This window comes from Canis lupus, chromosome 4 (assembly GCF_003254725.2).
Source record: "Canis lupus dingo isolate Sandy chromosome 4, ASM325472v2, whole genome shotgun sequence".
Taxonomy (NCBI): Eukaryota; Metazoa; Chordata; class Mammalia; order Carnivora; family Canidae; genus Canis; species Canis lupus.
Window position 1 is genome coordinate 3,395,500 of NC_064246.1, and position 26,850 is coordinate 3,422,349.

The 26,850-nt window shown below is 41.6% G+C and overlaps 3 protein-coding genes across 9 annotated transcripts in view; 1 reads left to right on the top strand and 2 right to left on the bottom strand.

The window, feature by feature from the left end:
- The window catches only part of MTR (5-methyltetrahydrofolate-homocysteine methyltransferase), a 107,587-nt gene extending 107,400 nt beyond the window's left edge, over nucleotides 1–187 (bottom strand). For 4 of the 5 annotated variants that reach the window (XM_025448521.3, XM_025448520.3, XM_025448524.3 and 1 more), the window contains exon 1: nucleotides 52–185. In XM_025448521.3, coding sequence (XP_025304306.1) covers nucleotides 52–85 — 34 coding nt within the window. In that variant the 5' untranslated portion in view covers nucleotides 86–185. Of the gene's footprint in view, nucleotides 1–51 lie in introns of all 5 variants that reach the window. The other variant, XM_025448525.3, reaches the window with a different exon arrangement.
- Nucleotides 84–22,833, top strand: LOC112660801 (translation initiation factor IF-2-like). 2 transcript variants are annotated; one of them, XM_049108742.1, is made up of 2 exons: nucleotides 84–958; nucleotides 22,498–22,833. In XM_049108742.1, the coding sequence occupies exon 1, from the start codon at nucleotides 84–86 to the stop codon at nucleotides 621–623; it is 540 nt and encodes a 179-aa protein (XP_048964699.1). In that variant the 3' UTR covers nucleotides 624–958; nucleotides 22,498–22,833. The 2 variants fall into 2 exon arrangements, with proteins under 2 accessions (XP_048964699.1, XP_048964700.1); XM_049108743.1 differs by lacking the exon at nucleotides 22,498–22,833 and adding an exon at nucleotides 11,415–11,740.
- The window catches only part of ACTN2 (actinin alpha 2), a 66,444-nt gene continuing 60,325 nt past the window's right edge, over nucleotides 20,732–26,850 (bottom strand). For both annotated transcript variants that reach the window (XM_025448528.3, XM_049108741.1), the window contains exons 19-21: nucleotides 23,507–23,572; nucleotides 22,549–22,707; nucleotides 20,732–20,946 (exon numbers count right to left, since the gene is read on the bottom strand). In XM_025448528.3, the coding sequence (XP_025304313.1) occupies nucleotides 20,788–20,946; nucleotides 22,549–22,707; nucleotides 23,507–23,572 (384 nt within the window). In that variant the 3' untranslated portion in view covers nucleotides 20,732–20,787. The remainder of the gene's footprint in view (nucleotides 20,947–22,548; nucleotides 22,708–23,506; nucleotides 23,573–26,850) is intronic.

Consider the following 26,850-nt stretch of genomic DNA (forward strand, 5'->3'; position numbering starts at 1 on the left):
CGGCGGGAGCCACCAAACCACCGCACCCCGGAGAGCGGGCGGCAGCGTTACCGGAAGGCGTCAGCGCGGGCAGCGCCGGGGACATGACGCCGAGTCTCCTCCTCCGCGGGCCAGCGGCGAAGCCGGGAAGTCGCACTCTGCGCAGGAGGGCACGGCCAAAAGCGACGCCAGCCAGCGACGCGGAGCCGGCCCCGAGGCCCGGGTCGCTGGAGCCCCCGAGGGGCCCGGAGCCCGCCGCGCGGCACCTGCCGTGGACTGGACCCGGGGCGGCGCGGCGCGGCGCGGCGGGGACAGGCGCGTCCTCGGCCTCCGCCACGCTACAGCACGTGCTTTCTCCCCGCTACCCCGCCTGTCCTCGGCGCGGGGCTGGCGGCCTCGCACGCGCGACCCGAGGCCGGCTCGCGAGAAAGGCGCGGGCTGGACCCGACGCGGAGGACGACGCGGCGCCCCGGGCACGGGAGCGAGCACCTCAGGCCCCCGGGGCTTTGGGACACCTTACGACGCCGTTAGTGTCTGCGCTCAATCTAGCCTCTGTGCGGGAGGTCCCGCCCCTCCGGCCTGTGATTGGTCAGTCCGAGCACGTCGCGGCTGTATTGGTTGATCTAGTTCAGCCAATCGCCTGAGGGCTCGCCCCACGGCTCTATGGGAGATGTAGTCCAAGGTCCAGCGCAGTCGGTGTTGCCGGAGCCCAAAAGTCCCAAGTCCGGCGGAGGTTGGACGCACCTCCGAGCCCGACGTCCGGAAGTGTGACCGCCGTGGCCTCTCCAAGTTTAAGTCCTGCTATGAAGCTGGCGCTGGCTTGGTCGTGTCGTGGCGTCAAGAGCCGGGAATTTGGAATCCGAGGAGCAAGTTCTAGTCACGTTTTGCTATTGACTGGCGCTGTGCGAGATCATTAGACTCAGCCTCACCGCGCTACGGGCAGCAGAGGAGAGGGTGGCAGTTACTGCTACTTCATCAGGTAGGTTGTCGTGGGAAGACAAATGAGACCATGCGAATACGCTGTGAAAACACACGTTTATGGCCACTTACTGGCAGTATCACTATTGAACACTTAGCGCTGTGAGGTGCATCGGGCTACTCACTTGCAACGCAAAGGAAGACGAGCTGCGTCACGCGCACACACACCCCCCTCTGTCTTGGGGAAAGGACTCAGTAACTGGGAAAAACTAGCCGCGGAACAGGGAAAGTGAGAACCACTTTGTGCCCAAAGAGCTGCGGTCCTCCCCGAGTGTTGGGGGAAAGCTTCAAGGAAGTGACTGAGACTTGAAATAGGAGCATGTGCCCAGCAAGTAAGGCCATTCCAGAGCAGAGAAACTCCCCGAGTAGAACAGTACTTGAGAGAATTTGAAAATAAAGGATGCCTCTGGAAGGATGAGCATGGTTGATGGGAGGAAAACAAATGGATCTGGAATAAAATGGAGACCAAATTGTGTGAAGTTTACTAATCTTTTTCTTTTTGAGGTACCGATTTGCAGGCCATTTTCATCTTACTGTATGTAATTATACCTAAGTTTCGTACACCTAAAAAATTAGGGCAGCCCGGGTGGCTCAGTGGTTTAGCGCTGCCTTCAGCCGAGGGCGTGATCCTGGAGACCCGGGATCGAGTCCCACATCGGGCTCCCTGCGTGGAGCCTGCTTCTCCCTCTGCCTATGTCTCTGCCTCTCTCTCTCTCTCTCTGTGTGTGTGTGTGTAAATAAATAAAACCTTTTTAAGGAAGTTCTGTTAAAAAAAAAAAGAGTATAATAATGATGGGTCTTTAGCATCTTTACTGAAAATGGTCCCACTTGGAGAGCAAAAACTGATGTGGGAGAGAATGGAACAAAAAAGAGTGTGGGAGGGAGAGGATGGCCTTGAAACTGAAGATCTTGTTAAGATTGTAAGGTTTCAAATTCTCACTTGTCTCACAGGTTTGTTGATGTGTCCCTTGGGTTAAAAATCTTTTAGGTACCTAGTTACTTAGTATTCTCCATCTTAGCAATTCCTCTTACTTAGGAATTGTGGATCAGGCTCTGTATTTAGCTAGTCATCAGATGTTCACTTTGTCAGCTAAAACTGACCAGACCCGGTGTTCTCTTGGTCTTAAAAGGGTAACAAATAAGGGTAAAGGGGCAGTGAATTCCTCCTACAAAAACTCACACAACTTAAAAGTTCCAAGGGGCTCATGGGTGGCTCAGTCCGTTAAGCATCTACCTTCAGCTCAGGTCATGATCTCAGAGTCCTGGGATAGAGCCCTGCATCCAGCTCCCTGCTCAACAGGGAGTCTGTTTCTCTCCCTTTCCCTTTGCCCTCCTGCCCACTTATGTACTCCTTCAAATACACAAAATCTTAAGAAAGAAAAGTTCCAAGAATACTGTTAGTTGAAGTGTGTCCCCCAACAGATATATGGAAGTCCTAAACCCTAGCTCTTCAGATTGGAACTTACTTGGTTGGTGCACATATACCTAGTTAAGATGAGGTCCAGGTACAATGGACTCTTAGTCCAACATGAGTGGTGTCCTTATTGGAAGAGGAGAGAGACTCAAGAAATAAACAGCCACAGGACAGCAAAAGCTGAGGTCAGCATGACCCTACTGATAACCTTGGTTTTGGACTTGTAGTTTCCAGAACTGTGACACAGCACATTTCTGTTGTTTTAGGCCACCCATCTTGTGGTATTTTGTTACACTAGGCCTAGGAAACTAATACAAATACATCTATAGAGGATGTAGGACCACCAAGGCAAAGAAAGCCTCAATTTTTCCATCTCTGTAGTAAAGCAGTTTTTCTTGTCATAGTAAAGCTATTATCTTATTTTGATAAGAATCTGCTAGCCCACCCCCCACCCTCGTCTCCACCCTCACTCTCATCAAGCTCATCCATCACACACCCATTATGTAGAAGTAAGTCTCCAAAAACCCCTCAGTTGTTTTGGGCTTCCCAGCAGGTTTGTCTTCACAGAAAGAAGATCTGATTGGTGAACCTAGATATCCAACTCTTATTGTACGCCAGGAAGTGAACAGTATTCCAGCTTAATATGTTATTCTATGGGCTTGATTGTGCAGGTCATACCCATTGGGTTGCTTTGGGGTCCTGCTCGTCAGAGTCCCAAGAATGTAAACTGAGATCCAGTTCTGGAACAAGGTATTGCTACCCCTGAGGGGCGTGTCAAGGTGACCATGAGCTTTTCCCAGAAATCCCTGAGTTTGTCCTCCTTCCTTCAATTCCTTTATAATCTGAAGATTTTGACTCACTGCCCCTTCCAGAGTCCCATAGGTCAACAAGCCCTTTGATTATCCACATGGCTTGTACTAACTGAGCTGAATTTACTAATGCTGTGATATATGGTCTTGTTGCCAAGCACAAGGTAGTGACAAATATAAAGGAGATTTGAAGTTATTTTATTGTCACCAATAGCCCTAGAGAGGCCTTGTCCCACCTTTTTTCCTACACAGAGAGAATTATCATCTCTTTCTGTGACTTGACACCCGGGGAAGTCAGTTGGCTCAATCTGTACCACCTGTTCCACTAACTCCAAAGGCATTCTTAATTATCAAAAGGTAGTTCATCTTTGACCTGGCTAATTATGCCAGCACTTCTATGTAGACATCACTTGGCTAAAAGGAAACACAAAAAATGGGCTTGATCTGCCTCCATGATAAAACTGGCTGTCATGTGTGGAACACAAGTTCTTATGTGGCATCTCTTATTTTAATCTGCATTCTTATAAAATAGGATTCATATATTTGTTCCTATTTTAGAGCGACAGAAATTAAGTGAGAAAGAAGTACCCAAGGGCTCATACAACTAAAGAGCAATAGAGTAGGGACCCAGAGCCCAACACAGGAAGTAATGGGTTAAACAAAACCTTAATTCCAAATACTGAAAATATCAACATTCAGAAGACAGGAGAGGAGAACATTTGTGGATTTAACTGCGAGGATATTGAAAACTTTTTCAGAAAATCCAAGCAAAGTGCAGAGGGCTTTGCTTTTATGATCACTGAAGGGAAGAGGGAAGAGCAGAGGGAGAGGGAGAAGCAGAATCCTTGATGAACAGGATGCCCAATGTGGGGCTTGATCGCAGGACCCTTGGATCATGACCTGAGCCAAAGGCAGCCTCTCAACCAACTGAGCCACCCAGATGCCCAGGTTTTTGCTTTTTAAAATTTGCTTTGGTTTGGATTTTTGACTGGGTTTTTGGAGGATGGTTGGGTTGGTTTGGGTTGCGTTGGGTTTGTTTGCTTTTCTGTAGGAGTATAGTCAAATATTTTTGTTGAATAGGAATATGGTATTTAATCAGCATAAGATGATGAACTGAGAGCTAAACTTTTAAGTAACTGCTAAATTTTTACTTTTATAAATGAGATATAGAGGCACCTGGGTGGCTCTGTTGGGTTAAGTGTCTGCCTTTTGTTCAGGTCAAGATCCCAGCGTCCTGGGATTGAACCTGCTTCTCCCTCTCCCTCTGACATTCCCCTTGCTTGTGCTAGCTGTGTCAAATAAATAAATAAAATCTTTTTAAAAAATAAGAAATGAGATATAAAGAGGCAAAGTGACCTGACAAACACTTTTTAAAGTCTTATCTTTGAATTCTAGAAATTTATGGTATAGGCCTGGAAGGAAATCAGAAATAATTTTTAAGTTGCAAAGAGTTAATTGAGTACAAATTCTTTTCTCATAACGACAAAAAGAATTGGTTAGGGCTTCAGTGCTTAAAAGTTCAGCAATTTTTGCTAAGTTAATATTTTGTTTTTGTTTTCCTCTGAAGGGCAAAATTATTTTTTAATTGACAAATTTTGAAATAGAGATGACTTAAAACATTGTTTTCTGGCCCTGCCCGGGAAACTGGGAGGCAAGATCCAATTAAGATAGTGAAGTTGAAGCCTAGAATTTCTACAGTATTTGGGACATGATTCAGAGGTATTAGAAGATAAGAGTTCTTGGAGTACTGGCATTTAAAGATCCGATTGTTGGAACCCTATGAATTATTAGCATTATTATTTGTTTGTTTAACAAGTATTTGTCGACACTAGCCAGGCACTGGAGCTAAAATAGGAGACAGACTCAGGTCCTTCAGGCTAGAGCATAGGAAAAATGATAATCACATATATCATTATAAAACAAGATTAGTGCCATGTAGGAGGATCTCCTTATTTTATGATGAAAAAAAACAAGGGAAAGAGAATTTGGCTGGTCAGAGTGCAGTCGTGTTTACACAATTGATCACAGCCAGTTACAGATTTCTTCATTCCTTCTCCGCTAAAAGAAAAGGAAAAGAAAGGAGAGAACTTAAACATCTTGCCTAAGGTCACATTTCCGGTGCCTGCAGCTGGTCCTCAAACCTGGAAAAACTGGTTTCAGCATTTGTGGACTTTGTCTCAAAGGTAAAACCTCCCTGTGGGCGACTAATGTCAGAGTCCTCTCCCCAGAAAACTGGATGTCCCAAATTGCTTGTAATTTTAGCTGTTACTCAGGTGCCCTGATCCTCATTTCCAATATAACATGAGTTTGTAAAACATTACCGCTTTCTTAGTAGTTAAATAAATGCCATTCTCATTCCTGAAACTCTGGAATTTTAAGTGTGCTACATTTTCAATGGGAAATATTCCTACGTGGCTTTTGGTGCTAGAAAAAATTCAGTACAGACTTTTTCTGGCTCTGTCCTAACTACATCTACAGCACATCTACTAACTGGGCACACAATGACAAGTGAATAAGTGTTTGCAAGAATAAATTACTGGGGAGTGCCTGGCTGGTTCAGTTGGTAGAGCACATGACTCTTGATCTTGGGGTTGTAAGTTTGAGCCCCACACTGAGCATAGAGACTCCTTAAAAATAAAATCTTACCAAAAAAAAAGTTACTGGAGGAATACAGTAGTCACCATATTTCAGACCTTATCAAATGAACACTGCTAGCTCAAATTTCACGGCGGACTCTATAAAAGGCACAGAGAGGATTTTGTGTGCTTGTTTTGTTTTAACCAAAATGTAACTTGAAAGCTCAAAAATTCTCTAATATTGGAGAGATGATTCTTTTATTTTCCAATGGTAGGATAAATCTCACAGAGTTAACATTAAATAAAGCAAAGTAATCCCCAGGTGCAGCTGACTGTAACTCAATGAAAAGTGTTAATCCTGGTAAAGAAATGCCCCGTTCCTTAGATAATGGGGAGGTTTGGGGGCAGCTGAGTATTGGTTAGAAATGGAGGCACAGAGAAAGGATTCAGAAATATACAGCTTGCTAAGGGCCTCTTTGCCTTTGTTTCTGGTGTAGGGGATATGTATACTAGAAATCCATACCTCAGGCTGTCATGGTTTGACAACACTAGCTTTCGGAGTCATCCCACTAGCTGGGTGGCCAGTTAGTCCTCTGGCAACAGACAACCATGCTGGAATAGTTCTTTCCATTTACGGTAGAACAATAGGGGCACCGGAGTGGCTCAGTTGGTTAAGTGTCTGCCTTGGGCTCAGGGTCACGATATCAGGGTCATGGATTGAGCCCTGCATCAGGCTCCCTGCTCAACAGGGAGTCTGCTTCTACCTCTCCTTCTGGTGTACACCCTGCTTGTGCTCTCTCCCTCTGTCAAATAAATAAGTAAAAACTTTAAGAAAAATAAGTAGAACAATAGTATACCTGGTATATGATTGAGAACACCCATGTGTAAGTATCATGTACATCTAATAATATTTGAGATAGCTTTTATATTTGGATGGCCAGTTGGTATTAAGGACCTTGATATAAAAGTCCTTTTTAAACTATTAATTTGGATGTCTCTCAAAAATGAAATATTGCTTGAAAACATTGCATAATGCATGTTTTTCTTCCAGTAAATATTTGATCAACAATTACTTCTTCATTCTATGTGTCAAACACTATTAATTTCCATCACAGGGTTAATTCTGTAGTGTGTTAAACCTTGGAATTTTTTTTATTAGGAGCTAATTTAATTTCAAAGAAATTGAAACCTATGGCATGAATCAGACTATCAAAATGCATAATTGGGATCCCTGGGTGGCGCAGCGGTTTGGCGCCTGCCTTTGGCCCGGGGCACGATCCTGGAGACCCGGGATCGAATCCCACGTCGGGCTCCCGGTGCATGGAGCCTGCTTCTCCCTCTGCCTGTGTCTCTGCCTCTCTGTGTCTCTCTCTCTCTGTGACTATCATAAATTAAAAAAAAAAAAGCATAATTAATATCGACAACAGAGCTTTAGGAAATCCAATAAAACAAGTGCTAATTCAGTGTCAGAAGTACATAAGTATTATGTCAGGTACTTTGGGGGAATAGAGATGTTCAAAATAGGATTTCTACACCAAAGATCCTGCAGTATAGATGAAGAGAGATTATAAATGAATTAAGACAAAGCAGAAATGGAATAAGGGAAATGCAAACGAAAAGCTACTGACCTAGAGAAAAAGAAGGCGTTCATTCAAAATACAAAGAACTAATTCATGATGTGATGGTACTGGAGGGTGGGGCCTTTGGACGGTGCTCAGGTTATGAGAGTAGAGCCCTTGTGAATGAGATAGGGCTCTTATAAAAGAGGACAAGACAACTTCCTTGGAAAAGGGTATTAATTGTTCACGAGTAATTGTTTGAAGAAAGGCACATAGATGTTCTAAGCTCTGCCACATGTACCATGTCTTTCTACTGCTCATATGCTTGAATGGCTGGCTGATTACCTATGAAATTCTTGAATTACAGCCTTTTTCCTTCAAAACTTTGCTGTCAGACTGCCTGGGTGGCTCAGTTGGTTAAGCTCAGCTTAACTTTTGGCTCAGTTCATGATCCCAGGGTCCTGGGATCAAGCCCCATGTTGGGCTCCCTGCTTAGCAGAGTCTGCTTCTCTCTCTGCCCCTCCCCCTGCTCATGCACACGCACTTTCTCTCTGTCTCTCATGCTCTCTCTCTCTCTCTCAAATAAATAAGTAAAATCTTTTAAAAAGCTGATTGCTGTTGTCTATTCTTTCTTTTTTTTGATAGCTCTACCAAGATAAAATTAATATATCATAGAATTCACTTATTTAAGGTATACAATGCTATGGTTTGGGGTGTATTACATCATTTTTTAAATTGCATTATAATTCATAAATGTATTTTTATATAAATGTATTAGCAACAAATATAAAATTTGCCATTTTAATCTTTTTTAAGTATACAATTTAGTGGCATTAATTACAGTCACAATATGGTGATCACCATTATACACTTCCAAAACATTTTTTGCCATCCCAAACAGAAACTTTGTAACAATTAAGCAATAACTCCCCATTCCTCTTCATCCCAGTCCCTGGTAATCTATAATCTACTTTCTGTCTCTGTGATTTGGCTACTCTGGGTACCTCATGTAAATGGATTTTTTTTTTAACTTTATGTACCCAAGTTATTTCATTTAGCATGATGTTTTCAAGGTCCACTCACATTGTAGCATATGTCAGAGCTTCATTCCTTTATAAGGTAGAATAGTATTCCATTGTATGAATATACCACATATTGTTTATCCATTCATTTGTTCATGGGTACATGGATAGTTTCCACCTTTTAACTCTTGTGAGTAATACTACAATGAACATAGGCAGACAAGTATTTGCTCCAACCTTTTGGGTTAATACTTGGGAACTAGAATTGCTGGATCTTTTGGTAATTCTATGTGTAGTTTTTTGAGGAACTTCCCAACTGTTTTCCATAGTGGCTGCAGCAATTTACATTCTGACCAGCAATGTAGAAAAGTTCTAATTTCTCTGCATCCTGCCAACAATTGTCATTTTTCATTTTATTGATAATAGCCAACTTAAGAGGGTAACATATCTCATTGTGGGTTTGGTTTGCATTTCTCTAATGATTAGTGGTGTTAAACAACCTTCAGTGCTTATAGGCCATTTATCTATCTTTTTTTGGAGAAATGTCTACTTAAATCTTTTGCCCATTTTTGAATTGGGTTGTTTATTTTTTGTTGTGTTATTTATATTTACATATTCTGGGTATTAATCCCTTATCAGATACACGATTTGTGAATATTTTCTCCCACTCTGTGGGTTGTCTTTTCACTCTCTTGATAATGTCTCTTGAGACACAAAAGTTTTTAGTTTTATGGAAGTCCAATTTATATATTTTTTCATTTTATGAGCTGTGTTCTTGGTGCCATATCCATTAAATCATTGCTCAATCCAATGGCATGAACGTTTTCCCCTATGCTCTCTGTTTTCTTCCCAGATTTTTGTAGTTTTAGCTATTAAGATAAGGCCTTTCATTCATTTTGAGTTAATTTTAGCATAAGGTGTAACATAAGGGTCCAGATTTATTTTTTGCATATGGAATTCAATTTTCCCACCACAATTTCTTGAAAACACTTTTTTTTTCCCCTATTGAATGATCTCAGCATCCTTGTCAAAAATCAACTGATAAATATGTGAGGGTTTATTCTTGGGTTCTGAAGCTTATTCCATTGGCCTATATGTTTATCCTTATGCCAGTACCACTGCATTTATCTTTGTAGGACATTTTGAAATCAGGAAGTGTGAGTCCTTCAACTTTGTTCTTTTTTTTTCTCAAGATAGTTTGACTATTTGAGGTTCCTCGAGATCTCAGAAAAATGTGGGGGTGTTTTCTATTTCTATAAAAATGCCACTGGGATTTTAGTATGGATTGCATTGAATCTGTACATTGTTTTGGGTAGTATTAACATTTAACAATATTTCAATTCAAGGATGTTTGATATCTTTCCATTTATTTAGGTCTTTTTGAATTTCTTAAGAAGCGTCTTGTACTTTTCAGTGGGCAAGCCTTTTATCTCCTTGATTAAATCGATTCCTAAGTATTTTATTCTAACACTATAGTAAACGCAATATTTCATAAATTCCTTATTAGGAACCATAAATGTGTAGAAATACAATTTACTTCAGGGCATTGATTTTGTGTTTGAATCTTTACTGAATTCATTTATTGGCTCTAATAATTTTGTGTGTGTGAATTCTTCACGGTTTTCTACATGGAAGATCATGTCACCTGTGAACAGAGACCATATTACTTTCTTTCCAGGTTAGATGTCTTTTATTTGTTTTTCTTCCCTAATTACTCTGGCTAGAACTTCCAGTACTACGTTGAATAGCAGTGGTGAAAACAGACATCCTTGCCTTATTGATCTTGGAGGAAAAGCTTTCAGTCTTCATTAAATATGATGTTATTTGTGAATTTTCTATTTCACATGATCTTAATCCTCTTGAAGAAGTACCCTATTGTTTGTATTTTATTGAGTGTTTTTATCATGTCAGGGTGTTGAATATTATCATATTCTTTTTCTATATCAATACAGATGATCATGGGGTTTTTTTTCCTCCTTCTTTGTGCTTCATTTTATCATGTTAGACAAAAAAGATAAAATGAGGCAGGGACTGTAAACTGAGTGGTTTCAAATTAGGATTGGAAGACTTCACTGAGGGGCACCTGGGGGGCTCAGTGGTTGATCATCTGCCTTTGGCTCAGGTTGTGATACTGGGGTCTTGGGATCAAGTCCCACGTCAGGCTATCAGCCTCCTTCTCCCTCTGCCTATGTCTCTGCCTCTCTCTCTGTGTCTCTCATGAATAAATTAAATTAAATTAAATTAAATTAAATTAAATTAAATTAAAAAAGGAAGACTCACCCAGGCATCTTTGCTCTTCTGACTCTGACTGAGGCCAGGCCCTTATCTCACACTTGGACTCTTACAACAGCCTTCTCAAAATAAGTCTTCATTTTAATGTCAGCAGATCCTGGAATGATTGTAATTAGCATACACGAAGGAATTTTCTGTTTTAGAACTGTCTAGCCCTCTGTGGGGGCGGAAGGTGGGTGCGGCTGGCCTTTCTCTGGCTCTCTCCCAGTTGTTCCATCTGCACCTGCTCACTGTCTGACCAGTCCTCCTAACACTCATTCTCCGCCCTCCTCATTTCTGGCCACAACCAACCTTGATAAAGTTGTCAGTGAGCAGGGAGATCTGGAGTGTGTATCCTATCTGTTCCACCAATGAGCTGCCCTGGAGACAGACATCACCCAAGAGCTATGGTCTCTGGGAAATAGCTGGGGATGCAAGCCCTGGAACAGAGGGAAGCAGTCAAGTCTTGAATAGTGGTGGGCATTGGCATAAAACAGGTGCAAGCACTGACTATTGAATATATATATATATATGTATGTGTATATATATATATATATATATATATACACACACACACATATATATGTTAGGACATAAATACAAATATTAAATGTAAATTTAGTATTTAAGTTTAAATCCAAAGTCTTAAGGGCTTTCCTACATCTGCAGCAAACAAATAGCCTGTTTCTTATATGTTTATTACTTAAGTGAATACTGCAGCAGGCTGGGAATTCATTTGGTTTTGCAAATTTGATACATATTTACTTTTAATATTTTATCTATTTATTTTTCTCTGAACTGTTCAGTATGGAACATTTCATGCATCCAACAGAATTGAGTGATTCAGACACCCGGCCCAGTGGAGAATAAGTGTGGATTTTTAATATATTGAAGAATGACTTCTACAGTCTACACCCTGGCAGAAAATGGAATGTGGCCCTACATGGGATATTAGAATATGACTCAGAATCTCCTACCTTCAAAATTGATCATGGGGTAATGGATAAGAACAGTCCTGGGATCCCTGGGTGGCGCAGCGGTTTGGCGCCTGCCTTTGGCCTAGGGCGCGATCCTGGAGACCCGGGATCGAAATCCTATGTCGGGCTCCCGGTGCATGGAGCCTGCTTCTCCCTCTGCCTGTGTCTCTGCCTCTCTCTCTCTCTCTCTCTCTCTCTCTGTGACTATCATAAATAAATAAAAAATTTAAAAAAAAAGAACAGTCCTGGAAGTCCCAACTCTGCTAGCTGGGCAATCATAGGCACTTAACCATGATGGTCTCAATTTTCTGTAGAATGAGGATAATAGTTAATTTAAAGGGACCGCTGTGAGGAACAGCTGTGATAATGGATGTCACCTTTTTTCTCTGAGATTCATTTCTACCAAATGAAGGGGTTTGGATGAGATTATCTCTGAGCTGTAATTTCCTGAAATCTTGTTTATTCTAAATCGGTATTTCCCAAAGCATGTTTCACAAGAGGATTTTAGGTATGTGACAGAACATTCTTTAATAGTAGTGGTGGCAGACAAGGAGTAGGAGCTGAAAGGGCCAGCTCTGAGGCCTGCAGTCAGATTTGCTGGGCCTCACCAATCCCCAGCTGCCTGTCAAGACTCTACCCCACAACCCTCCATGATTATCAGAAGTTGGACGATGAATGGTTAGGTTTATGATAACCATTTGGAGGCCATCAGACATAGGAAGAAGAGGCAATAAACGTGTAATTCCGTAGCAACAACTAGGTCCCCATAGAGCTCCCCACTGAGATTCGGACATATAGATTCACCCAGCACACCAGTTTCCAGAGGAACCCTGAAGTAGATGCCTCAGCTGGAGAAGGGAGAGAGTTGAAGCTGGTACTGCATGTGGACCCCAGGCCCCTGAGACCCACTGTGGTGTAAAAACAGGCAGTAGCTTTCACACTTGTGGCTGATTCCTTGGGCTCAGAAACAGTGCGGAAGCAAGACTGTGACAGGAGTAACAGGCTGACATGTATGTGGTATGACGCCAATATAACCAGCAGTCCAAACACACTGGGTGCTCAGAGACCAATAAAATAAAATAAAATAAAATGGCAAAGAGTTATGCAAGGCTGACCAGCAGTCTTTCCCCACTGATGCCATCTGTCAGTCTTCTCATAAGAAAGTGACATCATAATGGAAGATCCAAGTGGAAGACAGGCCATTAGGCATGCTACCCTTCAAGATCCATATCACATAGTCTCTTTTGATTATAAAAAAATTCTTGAAAGAGAACATAAATTATTATTTGGAAGAGAATAAATGAATGGATGGGGACAGAAAATAAAAAAAAAAGAACCCTAGCCCCTAGAGATAAAAGTATTCTGTGTCAGCAAAACTGCTTACATTCCCTCTGATGGGAAAGAGTCAGAGGGGCATTGGATGGTAAAACCATGTAGAAAAGAGAAGAATAAAGCATGTGAAAACAAAGAATGTCTGAAAATTGTGCTTAAAATTATATGTGGTGGCTGTAAAATGAACGAATGGATGGATTGAATGAATGGATGTGTTGAATTTGGTACAAAATGTCACTATCTTCCATTATTAAACATATATAAAGATGAGTTGACAGACAAAAATGTGAAAATGCTTAGTACAATCTAAAATACCATAAATAGGGGTACCTGGGTGGCTCAGTTAAGCATCTGCCTTCAGCTCGGGTCATGATCCCAGGGTCCTGGGATCAAATCTTGTGTCCAGCTCCCTGCTCAAAAGGGAGTTTGCTTCTCCCTCTGCCTCTGCTCCTCCCCCACCACTTATGCTTGGGTGTGCTCTCTCTCTCTCTTTCAAATAAATAAAATCTTTAAAAATAAAATAGAATAAAATACCATACTATAAAATACCATAAATATAGCTGTGCAACCAGGTCAGGAAACTGTCAAGGTTCCTAATGTATTATTTGGGGTAAAGCTAAGCTGATAAAAACAGAGACCGTAAATACCGTGGCTTAAAGCATATACAGTTGACCCTTGAATAACGTGGTGGTTAAGGGTGTCACCCCCCCACCCTGTGCAGTTAAAAATCTGCATAGAGTGCTCGCTTTGGCAGCACATGTACTAAAAAAAATCTGCATAGAGCTTTAACTCCCTCCAAACTTTACTACTAATAGCCTACTACCTATTGGAAGTCTTACCAATAAGTCAATTAGCACATTATTTGTATGTTATATGCATTGTGTTCCGTATTCTTACAATAAAGTAAGCCAGAAAAATAAAGTGTTATTAAGAAAATCATAAGGAAGAAAAAACACATTTACAGTACTGTACTGGATATATATATATTTTAAAAATCCTGCATATAAGTGGACCCATGCAGTTCAAACTGTTATTTTTTTAATTTTAATTTTTTTAGTTTTCCTTTTTTATTTAAATTCAATTTGCCAACATATAGTATAACACCCAGTGCTCATCCTGTCAAGTGCCCTCCTCAGTGCCTGTCACCCAGTCACCCCATCCCCCTGCCCTCCTCCCCTGCTGCAACCCTTTGTTTCCCAGAGTTAGGAGTCTCTCACGGTTTGTCTCCCTCTCTAGTTTTTCCCACTCAGTTCCCCTCCTTTCCTTTATAGTCCCTTTCACTATTTCTTATATTCCACGTATGAATGAAATCATATGATGGTTTTAATTTTTTTTAAAGATTTTATTTCTTTATTTGAGAGAGAGTGAGAGCGCACAAGCAGGCAGAGGGGCAGAGAAAGAGGGAGAAGCAGACTCCCCACTGAGTACAAGTGTGTTTCTTTCTCTATGGCAATCTTGAGGTGAGCAGCCCATGTCACTGAGGCAAATCTGTCAAACAGGAACCCAGATGTCTTGGTTGAAGCATCCCATCCCTTGGACCTAACAACCAAGTGTTGGTGATGCCTGCTGTCTTTCTCTTAAAGATGCCTTGTTTAGTCCATTACACTCAAGAAGAGTTTGGAGCAATTGTTAATTTCAACCCACCTTGGCCAGTATCTTTTTGAAAATAAAAGGCTTTTATATCATCATGTACTTTAATTGTATTTTCTTCAAAACATTGGAGCTGCAGCTTTAGATAATTGAAGAAATGAAAAATGTCTCCATGGAACCTAATTACCAAATTCAGGCTAAATGATTAATTTAATGATTACATCAGTCTTACTGTTTTTAAAAAAAAAAACAGACTTTATTCTTCAAATAAAATGTTAACACATTTTGACCAATAGAATAAAAACCACCAAGAGATAAATAATGCAACAAATCTTGTAAAAGCAATTAAGATTAAAATGCTCTTGTGCTAATAGAAAATTTTCATTATGTAAATTTTTCTCACTTACTTATGCAATATGTAGCTACAAATTTAAGTTATTCATGAAGCAAAGGGGATGCTTAAAAGGAATGGTACTCCTTTGTTACATATGTATGTGTATGTACACTGAACTCTGGTGTTTGGAAATAAATACAAATCATGTATAAAATTAAAAAGTAATTCCATTAATTTTGTTAGACATATTAATCAAACTTATTCAAAGTATCTAGTGAAAGAGTAAGTATAGCTAAAAATTAATTGATCTGGTGTATAGTATAAATTTTATTTATTTTTTTGCTAACATGAAGTAGTGCATACAAATATTTTCAAAGATGAAGTAAGTTCAAGACTGTAATTGGAATATTTTATATGCCTGGATTAAAATGTTTTAAATACCTTTTTGTGTAATACACACCAAATCTCAAAGAAGTCAGGTAAAAAATGACCACAGGTTTTGTCTGGTGAAATTTGAAAACTGTGGTTGTCTCCAAAAGCACTACAATAGTGGCCTGCGCTGTTTCAGTTGTTTGGTGGTGCTTTTCTAACCAGCAAACTAATACTAAGGATTATTCTTGAGAGTAGCTGAAAACAATTGCTTTTGCTTAAATACTCGATCAAAAAAAGCACCATTTAGATGGTTAATCTCTCTTACTGATGCTCTGATTTTCCTTTTTTCCCATGAAAATATCTTTCCATTTATTTCTTTTTAATTTTTCCCTATGTAACTAACTGTAGTACAAAATTAATTCAAAATGAATCATACACCTGAACATAATGGTTAAAATTACAAAAAGTCTAGGGGATGCCCAGGTGGCTCAGTCAGTTAAGCATCTGCCTTTGGCTCAGGTCTTGATCTCAGGGTCCTGGGATTGAGCCCTGCCTCGGGCTCCCTGCTCAGTGGGCAAGTCTGCTTTTACCTCTGCCCCTCTCTCCCCTCACTTGTGCTCTCTCTCTCTCAGATAAATAAAATCTTCAAAAATTATGAAAATTCTAGGAGAAAACAGAAAAATTCTTAAAGACCCTATATTTAGCAAAGATTTCTTTAATAGGACACACACAAAAAATCCCAAACTAGAAGATAAAATAATAAACTGGATGTCATCAAAATTAAAATTTTGTTCTTCTAAAGACACTACTCCAAAAATTGAAACATGAGCCTCAGACTGCGGGGAGAACATTCTGATGGTCCAATTTTCCATCATCAATCTCCCTCATGAGTCATTCATTCTTTTGATAATAATTGGGGAGTGGAAAAGGTGAGGTCAGAAAAACTGGCATTACTGCCACCCCCAGTGCTTTATAATACACGTATCTGATTTCATAATGTCCTTACAAGGGCCAGTGTGTTCCATTCCTAACACCACAGTTCACCTTCAGCATAACAATAGGACCAGAAAAGATAGAAAGTTTCAGGGTTTGGGAGTATGGTACCTTGATTAAGCACCGTAATAAGGGATTCAAAAAATAGTTCAAATCATCCCTTTGTTCAGAGCCCTGGAGATTTTTATACCCACGGTCAGTGGACCTTAGATTTAGAATGGGTGAGGGGTGTGTTTTCTTTTGAGAAGTGGGAGAGGAGAAGGGTGGTTCTACAAGCAAAAGTGACAAAGGAGATCCTGTAATGTTAGGAAAGAGTATGTCTGGGAAATTGAAGATCCAGAAATGCATTAAAAGTGCCCATTTCGGGCAGTCCAGGTGGCTCAGCGGTTTAGCGCCGCCTTCAGCCCGGGGCCTGATCCTGGAGACCTGGGATCGAGTCCTACGTCAGGCTCCCTGCATGGAGCCTGCTTCTCCCCTGCCTCTCTCTCTCTCTCTCTCTCTCTCATGAATGGATAAAATCTTTTTAAAAAATATTCCCATTTCCACAAAGCCCTTGGACATCTTCACATGCATGGGTCTCCCTGCTAGAAAATCACTACACTGTCATTCATCAGTTTGGATCCTTTCCTGATCCTCTCCAGCCCAGCCATCAGCCTGATTATTTCCACCTGTTCTCCTTCCTGTGGCTGCTAGTCAATAATATTCAGATGCACAGGAGCACACAGAACTGTTCATTCAATGCTTACCTCCTGCCCTGTGCCAGGTCCTGTGCTTAAGGATGCATGGGTAAGACAAGTCCCTACCCTTGGCCATCTCAGCTCACAGTACTACCCCAGGGCAGGGTACGAGACCCTGAAAGCTAAAGCAAGAATAAGCTCTGGAAGTAGAGAGTAAGGCTGCGAAGATGGAAGTAGTCTAGGGAAGGCCTCCCAAAGGAGGAGACAGGCCTGGAAGGATGATGGATTTACCCCCACTGGAGAAGAGCAAAGAACCTGTCCAGCATCTGAAACACTTGAATTGATTATGAGAAAGGATGGTGTTTTGGAACTAACAGTGCTCAGGAATGGGTACATATGAGGTGGTACATGGGAAGGGTAGCCAGAGAGAAGGCTGGTTCCTTAAGGGCACTCATTGACATTCATGCTTTGATTTCCTTGACTGGGTTCTCCACCTCCACTGATATCAAATATTCTGATTACAGTGGTTTAGGGTGGGGTCCAGGCATCAGTATGGTAGTTTTCATGAAGGAGGTTATTTTGATGAGGGCTGCTGTTCTTGGGTTTTTTTTTTGGGCATTGGTCACATTGGTAATTTTGAAGCTGTACACTTAAATGCTAACCATACCACCTCACTGTTCATACTGCATATTCAAAAAGTATTTTTCTCTTTACATTACACTTACATAGCTAATGCTTCTCCATCTCAGGTAGCTTGTCCCATAAGGACACATCGTGACTTTATCGGTATATTTGCTACTGTGGTTTCCCAGCCATGCAAAAGGATTTGCACGTGTGCTTGGTGGGCCCCCAGGCATTTCTTCCACCCATCTGCTTTACCCATCTGCACTGCTGTGGGGATAAATTCAGAAAGATTTTAAGGCCCTAGGGAATCCTTGGCTTCAGGTTCCCACTGACAGCTCACAACCATCTCCAGCTCCCAGTTGCGAAAGAATCATGGTCTGTCAGGTTCTAAAGTATCGAGTTATCAGTGATGCAAAAGAAAAACAGAACCGGTCTCCTCTGCTGATTTCACCTGAAACATGAAAATGCCCCAGACAGGACAGTATAATCACTGCCCAGGTTCCTGGGTATTTAAGAAAGCTCAAGAACACGTTGGGCACACTCAATGCCTTCTTGTCGATTAATGAAACTCATAGCCTGGCATTTCCAGGTCACCAACCAGACGGCTCTGGAGTTTGCCTGGCCATTCATATTTGTCCCATTTTACCTTCCCAGGTAGAGCCTCTCTAATTCTTTTAGACTTTTTTATTTTGCCCATCCTTTCTTTGACCTCTAAGCCACTGGCTTTCATCATTTTTTTCTTTCTTTCTTTTTTTTTTTTTTTGATGATTTTGTTTTTAGTAGTCTCTACATACAATTTGGGGCTCAAACTCAGGACCCCAAGTTCAAAAGTCACATGCTCTACCAACTGAGCCAGCAAGGAACTCCTAATCCAGTGGTTTTCAATTAAGTGTTAATGTTGAATCTTGGATATTCTGCAATTTCCCATTTTTTGCTTTTCTTCTGTCCCTAGAACCTCCTAATTTCACACTACTTGAGTAATTTGCTGTTTTATCAAAGAAACAAACAAAAGCCTGATTATTCATTGTATTTACCTAAAAATCCAGAAAGAAACCTATTTATGAAACATGCTACCTCATATATGGTAGAAACTTCACTTCAAATCTTCCAAAATTTGAATTTTTCAAAAACATTCAGATGTCCAAGTCTTAACCCAGACCTTGACAGTCTGAGGTAAGGGTTTGATATGCACACGTTTCAAAACATTTCAAAAATACCTAATGTGCTTTCTGGTATGAGCTCCTAGGTAAAATTCCTAATCCAGTTCATCTCCGTGTCCATTCGTCACTCACCTCTAACTGGGTCGACCTTAACTCCTCATCTCAAATTCACCCTCCACTCGACAAGCTTGTCTCTGATTGTTCAAGTAAGGTAAGAGAGTTTTAAGGTATGGTGGAAATTTTAGGTGATGAAGTTTGTTGTTAACCAAAGAAACTGGTTATTGTTTGGAATAATAAAAAACAGGAATTCTTTTCTTTTTCTTTTACAAATGAAGTTTAATTGATAATTCAGGTTCAGGAATAAAAATAACTTTTAAAATGAGAGTATAAACACGTTTACTAAGTGGTTTTCAGAGTTTACTTCTTTTCTTCATTTATTTGCATATAGTGATCTAATATCTTGCCTGAATATTGTAAAGAAATTAAGATTTTTAGGTAGATGAGCTACCTCTTCCCATCCTAAAACACCACAACTCCCCCTAGTAGCCTCAAAGGCAGAACGACTTTCTAGCTTTTTCCATGATGTTTGTGGCTGGAATATAGCACCTGCTTGAAATAAAACAGGGAGTCAGAGTTCACCTAGACATGACCCCAAAAGTGTTTGGCATTAAACCTACTCAGATATTTCAGGCATTTGCAAGCTACCATCTACTCAATAAAATGGAACACATTAAGTTAAAAAGGTTGAAGGTTCTAAATGGGCCAATGTAGCAAAAGCAGTTATGAATGGAAAATGTCATGTTTCTGTAGATGGAAGGCTATAAAAATCTGAGGAAACAGACTGTAGGTAATAAGCACATTACTGCCTTTTCTAGTCACACTTTAATGGCTGTTTGCAACTGTTTCTGTTTGTTTATAATTCCTTTCCCGATCAATAAGGGCTAAGATATAAAAAGAATTCCTGCTTTATTCTCCTCAAGCTGTCAACAAGATGGAAGAACAGAGGGGACCGTTGCAGCATAAGGCAGCATGAGCAGAAAAATGAACGAACACTGACAAGAACAAGATGATGCTGGGAGCACATAGTGTGTCCTCTGTGACGAGGCTTCAGATGTGGATGGAGCCAGACTCAGACTTGTCAGGATGCACCATCCAGTCAGTGATGAACACACACCAAGTGCTAGCAAAAACATCTAATAATTCCTACTTCACAGAATGAATTCACCCAAAGATATATAAAGGTTCTTCAAGGAAAGAACTTACCTCTCCCCTGTTGAGAATTAAGCCTTTCCTACCGTTTTCTACAAACTCCTTCTTCTTACCAGGTCATAAAACCATAAAGGCATAAAAAAAGTCCTACCTGGAAAGCCAGAAGGGTCCCAGTTTCTGACTTGTCCCCTCTTAGGAACTGCTACTACAGACATTTGTTTATGTCATAACAGAGCATTTCTATAAGGAGAACCTGTGCTAACAAGCTCTAGAAAAAGCACAGAAACTTGGAATCAGCAGATAATCCTAAAAACATGCATTTTATCCAGTGCTTTTCTCTTCCTCTCTGGCAATTAAACTGACTTTTGTATTTCCTGAGGAGTTCCCTACTCTGGAGAATAAGTAAGGCATTGAAACCCACTGACTACATAATCCTAAATCATGAAGAGCTGACTAACATCTTTACTTAAAAAGTTTTTGGGACAAAGGATCTTTGGGGTAGTTTGTTTTTATTCCTTGGACAATATGAAATTCAAATAGACCTAATCTTTGGATAAGCAAGAAAGTAAAACACTAATATCCCAAATATAATCCATTAGGGATAATCTCATAAACATTAAATATGAAGAATATTTTTTAAAGTATCAAACGTTTAACTAATGTGTGATTTTTTTTTTCCTAATCTTGAATCTTGGATAAAAATCCAGAAAGAAACCTATTTATGAAACACACTACCTCATATATGGTAGAAACTTCACTTCAGCCATATCACATGGCTGGCAACTACTGAGCTGCAAACTATTTTTTTCTCTCTTTTAACTTAATAAAGCTTGTCAAAGGTTCCAGGAAACCAACTGTGACTTCAGCTTTTATTGCGTTCTGATGGGATCAGTGATTACAGAGCCCGAGCATCACAGATCGCTTTCCCCGTACAGGGCAGAGGAGAACGCGGTGTAATCCAGGGCTCCGGGCACACTGCCCGGGCCTGAGTAGGCGGGCATCCTCTTGATGCAGTACTGGGCCTGATCTGGGGGCAGCTCTCGACGCAGCTCCTCTGCCAGGATGTATGGCTAGGGAAAAAACACACAAGTGTTTGTAAGATCAATCGCAGAAAACACTGGAAGATAAACAGTTTTAATACTTACACACAGCTTGCATTTGTTTAATTTAAATAAAGGATTAAAGGCAGGGGTCAAGTGGGCATGGTAACTGACAACTGACATCAGGCTGTATTTCACTGCTAAGAGTGTATCTAGGGCAGCCCAGGTGGCTCAGCGGTTTAGTGCCGCCGCCTTCAGCTAGGGCCTCATCCTGGAGACCCGGGATCGAGTCCCATGTCAGACTACCTGCATGGAGCCTGTTTCTCCCTCTGCCTGTATCTCTCTCTCTCTCTCTCTCTCTCTGTCTCCATGAATAAATAAATAAAATCTTAAAAAAAAAAAAAAAAGTGTATCTACAAGGTGATTTGTTTTGTGGCCAGCACAAAATTTAATATGCTTCATAAAGGCAGAGGGAGGACTATCATCTCAAACTGAGCCATAACGCAGGTGAAAAATACTATGGCCTAAGATTCATACTGGAAAGATAAAGGGATAGTTGGTTTGTATCATTTGCTGATGAGAATATAGGGACAGTTAACATGACCAACGTTTACTCTTTTTTTAATGTATATGTGTTTTTAGAAAATGGAGTCATTTTCCTACTCAGTTTATTAAAAAGCTAATTTTGTCACTGTAGAAAACTTCTTTGTAAAGCAGAATAAAATTGATATTTAATGTTGGGATGCATATAGTTTTTTTAAATGTCAAGCGTCCAACAGGAAACAGGATAATTCTGGTAAAACAGACTGGCTGACAAGAGTCAAAATAAATAAACAGCAAATATGCTTAACTTGTAGCAGGGTTTTTTTAGGGGGTAGGGGGGATGAGTGGGTTAGATGAGCTTTGGCTGATTACCTCCTACATCAGATGGGCTCTCTTCCTCTACCCCTATCCTCATGATACAGGATTTTAAAATTCTAAATCAAACATTTATGGTTTTCAGGATAGTGTATCTTGTCTGATGTTGTAAGATATTAAGCATGTTTCTGTTGATACTTTAACACACTAAATTCCCCTTCTCTCTCGGCCAGAACACTGAGTAAAAGAATCATATTCCACACTGAATTTATACGTACTAAGATGTCGCTATTGTTTGGGGAATGAGACTCAAAAATTCCGAACTTGCAGTTAAATGTAATGCAAAGCCTGCCCATATTTTAAATGGGTGAATGGCTATATTTAGCTTTGTTTCCATGGCTGGCCACAAAGACAAGGTCCTTAAGAAAAGGTCCCTGGTTCCACAGTATCTGAATTGTGCAGTTCCTTCTTTCTGAGTCCTATCTCCTGAACGTAAAGTTTAACCAGTAAAACACATCAAAAAAACTCCACAAAATATGCACTGGGTTCCTTCTGCCCAATTCCCTGGGAGGCCCCCACACAAGTGCTGGGAACAGAGTGTGTATTCTTTGTTCTGTGTGGGCCATTGTCAGGTTGACTTGCTTTTTCAATGCTGATGTGGTACAAAATACGCCAGTATCAAAACGGTTTTTACTTTGGCAATACTGTTTTTTGTTTTACTAGAAAAACACCATGAGCTACCACAAAAGCAGAGGGAAATCTGTCAGTGCAGACCTTATCAGAAGCCAGGATCCGGAAGGAGGCAATGACCTGCTCTGCCGTGTCTGTGTCAGCTGTCTCCCTCGTCATGAAGTCGATGAAGGACTGGAAGGTGACAGTGCCCTGTCCGTTGGGATCCACTAGGGTCATGATGCGTGCAAATTCAGCTTCGCCCTGGGGCAAGGTTGGAAGAAAACATGCACTTCATAACAGGACACAATCCTCAACAGTGCCATTCTCCTGCTTTTAACTCCTGACCTGTGAATTCCTTATGAAATAAAAACTTAAATATTCCCTGCATTTCCTTTCTGTCTTTTTAATAGAGCCCGCAGAGGGGCAACTTAGGTTTACTGACATCAGATGATGGTACAAGTTGCTGTAGCATCAAGCCAGAAGCTCCCAAACATATGAATTCTTTCTTCTCTCTGATGCATTAGCCTTCAGGCCTTAACATACTTTTGGGAGAGGAATGCAGAGAAAATGAAAGAGATGGGCCTTTTTTTCAGACTATAACCCACAAGAGTAACATTGCTAAGTAGAAAGCGGCAGTGCAGAACACGGCTCTCCCAATTTTTTTGTTAAGGGTCCAAAAAGAATCAAAGCAACTCATGTTCAAAATATAGATTAATATCAGAGGGAAAAGCACTTTGGAAATCATTAGGCTACTGAAAGCCACTGAGGTGTATACACTTTATATGAGGGAACTGGATGTCCATAAAGCTGTTTTTAAAAGTTCACGTGTTCTTCCTTCACTAGAAAAAAAAATCTGACTAATTACCGAACAAAAAGATATGTTCTGGTTCCGTGAAATTATTTTTAGCCAGTAGAAGGCAAACCTTCAAAATGACCATCCTATACAAAGAAGGGAACCGATCCCAAACGTGCTCTCCTGCTCTAAGCTAGTCATTTCTTGCACATAAGTCCAGGCTTAAGAAAATATCCAATCCTTGTCAAATTTTCATTTCTGTCTTACCAAATCATAACCCATGGAAATCAAGCAGGCTCTGAAGTCCTCGTGATCCATCAGGCCATTCTTCCTCTGCCAACAGATGAACAGAGAAGCTGAGAATTAGGGGCAAAGTGACCAAGCGAAATGAGGAGAAGCCAGCAAGAGAAGAGCCATGGGGAGCCCCACCTGGGAGACGGTAGAGGTCACCCCTGACTTCTAAGGGGATGGGGCCAACACAGGGATGTTACAAAACAGTTTCTTAAAAAGGAAAAAGGAAACATGGGAGGATAACCACCAGGCAAAAATGAAAGGAGACTACACATCCCAGAAAGCAGCAGAAAAAAAGTCACCAAGGGCCACAAGAATGACCCAGGCAGGAACTAACTACTGCAACCTACTGATGACAGGTTCCAGAATGTTCTGAGAAATCATCACGCTCCCATGATGGTCCTCCTCTGTGAGACTCCTCCCAGAACAGCAGCATTCCTTGAACTCAGGTCCAGGGAGCCCACACCACTCTCGGGCTCAGGAGCCAGGAGGCAGTGGCCCCCCACACCTCACATGGCCTCACCCATGGATGCCCTGGGGGTCTGCGCAGAGCAGCATGCAGAAGGTCCACATGGGGGATCCCTGGGTGGCTCAGCGGTTTGGCGCTTGCCTTCGGGCCAGGGCATGATCCTGGAGACCCGGGATCAAGTCCCGCATCAGGCTCCCTGCATGGAGCCTGCTTCTCCCTCTGCCTGTGTCTCTGCCTCTCTCTCTCTCTGTGTCTCTCATGAATAAATAAAATCTTAAAGAAAAAGAAGAAGAAGGTTCACGTGGGTGGCAGCTGTCACTATTGAGAAAAGGCCAGGTCAGGACAGTGACCCCGACCCTCCTGACACCGAGGTGTCCACACAAAGCCCCAGCTGTAATGGGAAGGACACATTGTGCTGGAGGTTTTCTTGAAGAGGCTGAGGGGACAGCTACGGTGCAAGCATCAGTACACATGTAAAGTAAAGATAAGTAAACACTTGTAAGGTTGTTTTCTGGTGTTCTCATTTGCCCATTTGTCAGTCCCAGAAGCTGACAGCAGGTTCTTCTTGAGATAAATGGAAACTTCACGTGTGTTCTCAGGCCTGCACCCAGCACTGTCACCACCCTGCTCCCTTGGTAATGCCCATCTCACCCACACTCCACTGCAAGGCCCCCCACCTCACGGAGTCCCCTACTGTGAGGCCCCCCACCTCACCCATACTCCACTGCACACTGACTTTCCCAGCTTCGCTTTTTCATGTTCTTCTGCCTCCTTGCCCCACAGCGACCTCCCCTCTGCCGTTCTCCCTGCTGGGGAGCCTCTCCCTGCTGTCCAGTCTGCCCTGCCACCAATCCCACCATGTGGTGACCCCCTGCAGGTTTCAGCCCTGCACCCTAATAACTGTATTGCCCACTGCCCAGGGCACGTCTTGGGCACCATGCTGCCTCTGGCTCTCAGCATCTCTTCTCTTGGGCTCTCAAGGCTTGCAATTTCCATGTCCTTTGTAAGTGTTCTCCCTCCTCTGCCCCTGATCCTGGGGTCACGTTCCCTTCCATTTCTGTCTCAATTAATCTCAGCTCTGTCCTCTTTCCTCACTCCCACCCCTCCTGTTCCTCCAAGATCTTCTGCTCACTTTCTCCCCTGCATACAACCCACCAGTCCACTCTCACCAAGGAGACCAAGCACATTTTCTGAGGCACAGCCACGATCATGGTATGCCGAGGCTCTAGAAGCTCCAGTAGGAACCACTCAGGACACATCCCTGGTGCCCCCTACAGTTCTTACCCTTACTATTTAATAAGATGAAACAAAATGGATCTGCATCCCTGATGCATCTCCCCATGACATTAAGTAAACTTCATTTCTCCCAAAACATATACTAACATAATAGTCACAGACTCTTTAACTTGGTAGGTTCTGCATGACCCTCCTTTGTCCTGCAAAAGATAATCTCATTGTCTTAGATTCAAATAAATATGCTCTTTCCTGTGGGTTGGCCCAAGTGAGAGAGACAGGTCCTCCAACAAGCCCAGGTGGGTTTGTGCAGGGACAGTGATCCATTATTTCCCTCCTCAGGGGCAGAATGACGAAGACTTCAGCGTATGGATCAGGTCAGTAGGAGAGCATGTTTCTGCATAATGATGTTGTGCTGACCTCTTGCTCACGTCTGGACCCATCTCTGTATCTGTCCCATCAGAGGTCTATAGCCTGAACTCTTAAACAGGTCTAACTCTGGCTGCGTGGCCCAAAGAACTTTTTTTTCTTTTTTTTTTTTTTTGCAGGGAGGGGGAATAGCACAGGGAGAGAGAATCTCAAGCAGGCCCCACGCCCAGTGTAAGCCTGACAAGAAGCTCGATCTCAAGGCCCTGAGATCATGACCTGAGCCAAAATCAAGAGTCAGACGCTAAGTGACTGAGCCACCCAGGCAACCTCCCAGATGCATTTTGAGAACCATTTACTGATAAATGTAAACCAGACACAGCATCTTGTATGGAGCAGTGGAATATCCTTTCTTAGGGATCTTTAGTAAACAGTATGTGGCCTTAGAAGTTACTTTTAGCCGCATGATAAGCAACTGGGAAATTTTTTCTTTTTTTTTTAATTTAAATTCAATTAAAACTGGGAATCTTTTTATAAAGAACTGGTCTTACTTAGTATGATTCAAATCAAAATCCCAGTATTTTAAAAGCAGCATGTTAGTTTTTATATGCCTTTACCATGAAAACAATCATCATTCTAGTGGTGTATTTTCCTTAGAACATGTCTTGAGTCAATTTCATTAATTACAAAACATGAAGTTTTATACGTCAAAACAGTTTTAGGACACCTGGGTGGCCTAGTGGTTGAGTGTCTGCCTTCGGCTCAGGTTGTGATCCCAAGGTCCTAGGATCGAGTCCCACATCGGGCTCCCTGCAGGATGCCTGCTTCTCCCTCTGTCTATGTCTCTGCCTTTCTCTCTGTGTCTCTTATGAATAAATAAACAAAATCTTTAAAAAAAACCAAAAACACCAGTTTTATATGTCATGAGGTGCTTTACCTAGTTACTTAGGAAAACTCAGGGTTTTGTATCTAAGTCTTTAGAGAAGATCTAAGGCCAACAACCAGACTACATCAGGGACATGCTTTTCTTTCGAACAAATCTAGCTTTGCCTTCCATTACAAAGGCATCTGTCGGGAGATCTGCAGAAAGTGCACACAAACCTCCACTTCAAGCTGCCATGCGCAACATCAGAGCCTAGAGCTTCATTTTTGGTGGCTGTTTTCCTTTGGCATGAATCATCCTCTTTCCCTGGAATGTTTATAGGGCATTAAGACTTCAAACTAATAGCATGAATATCATTTCAAATGCATT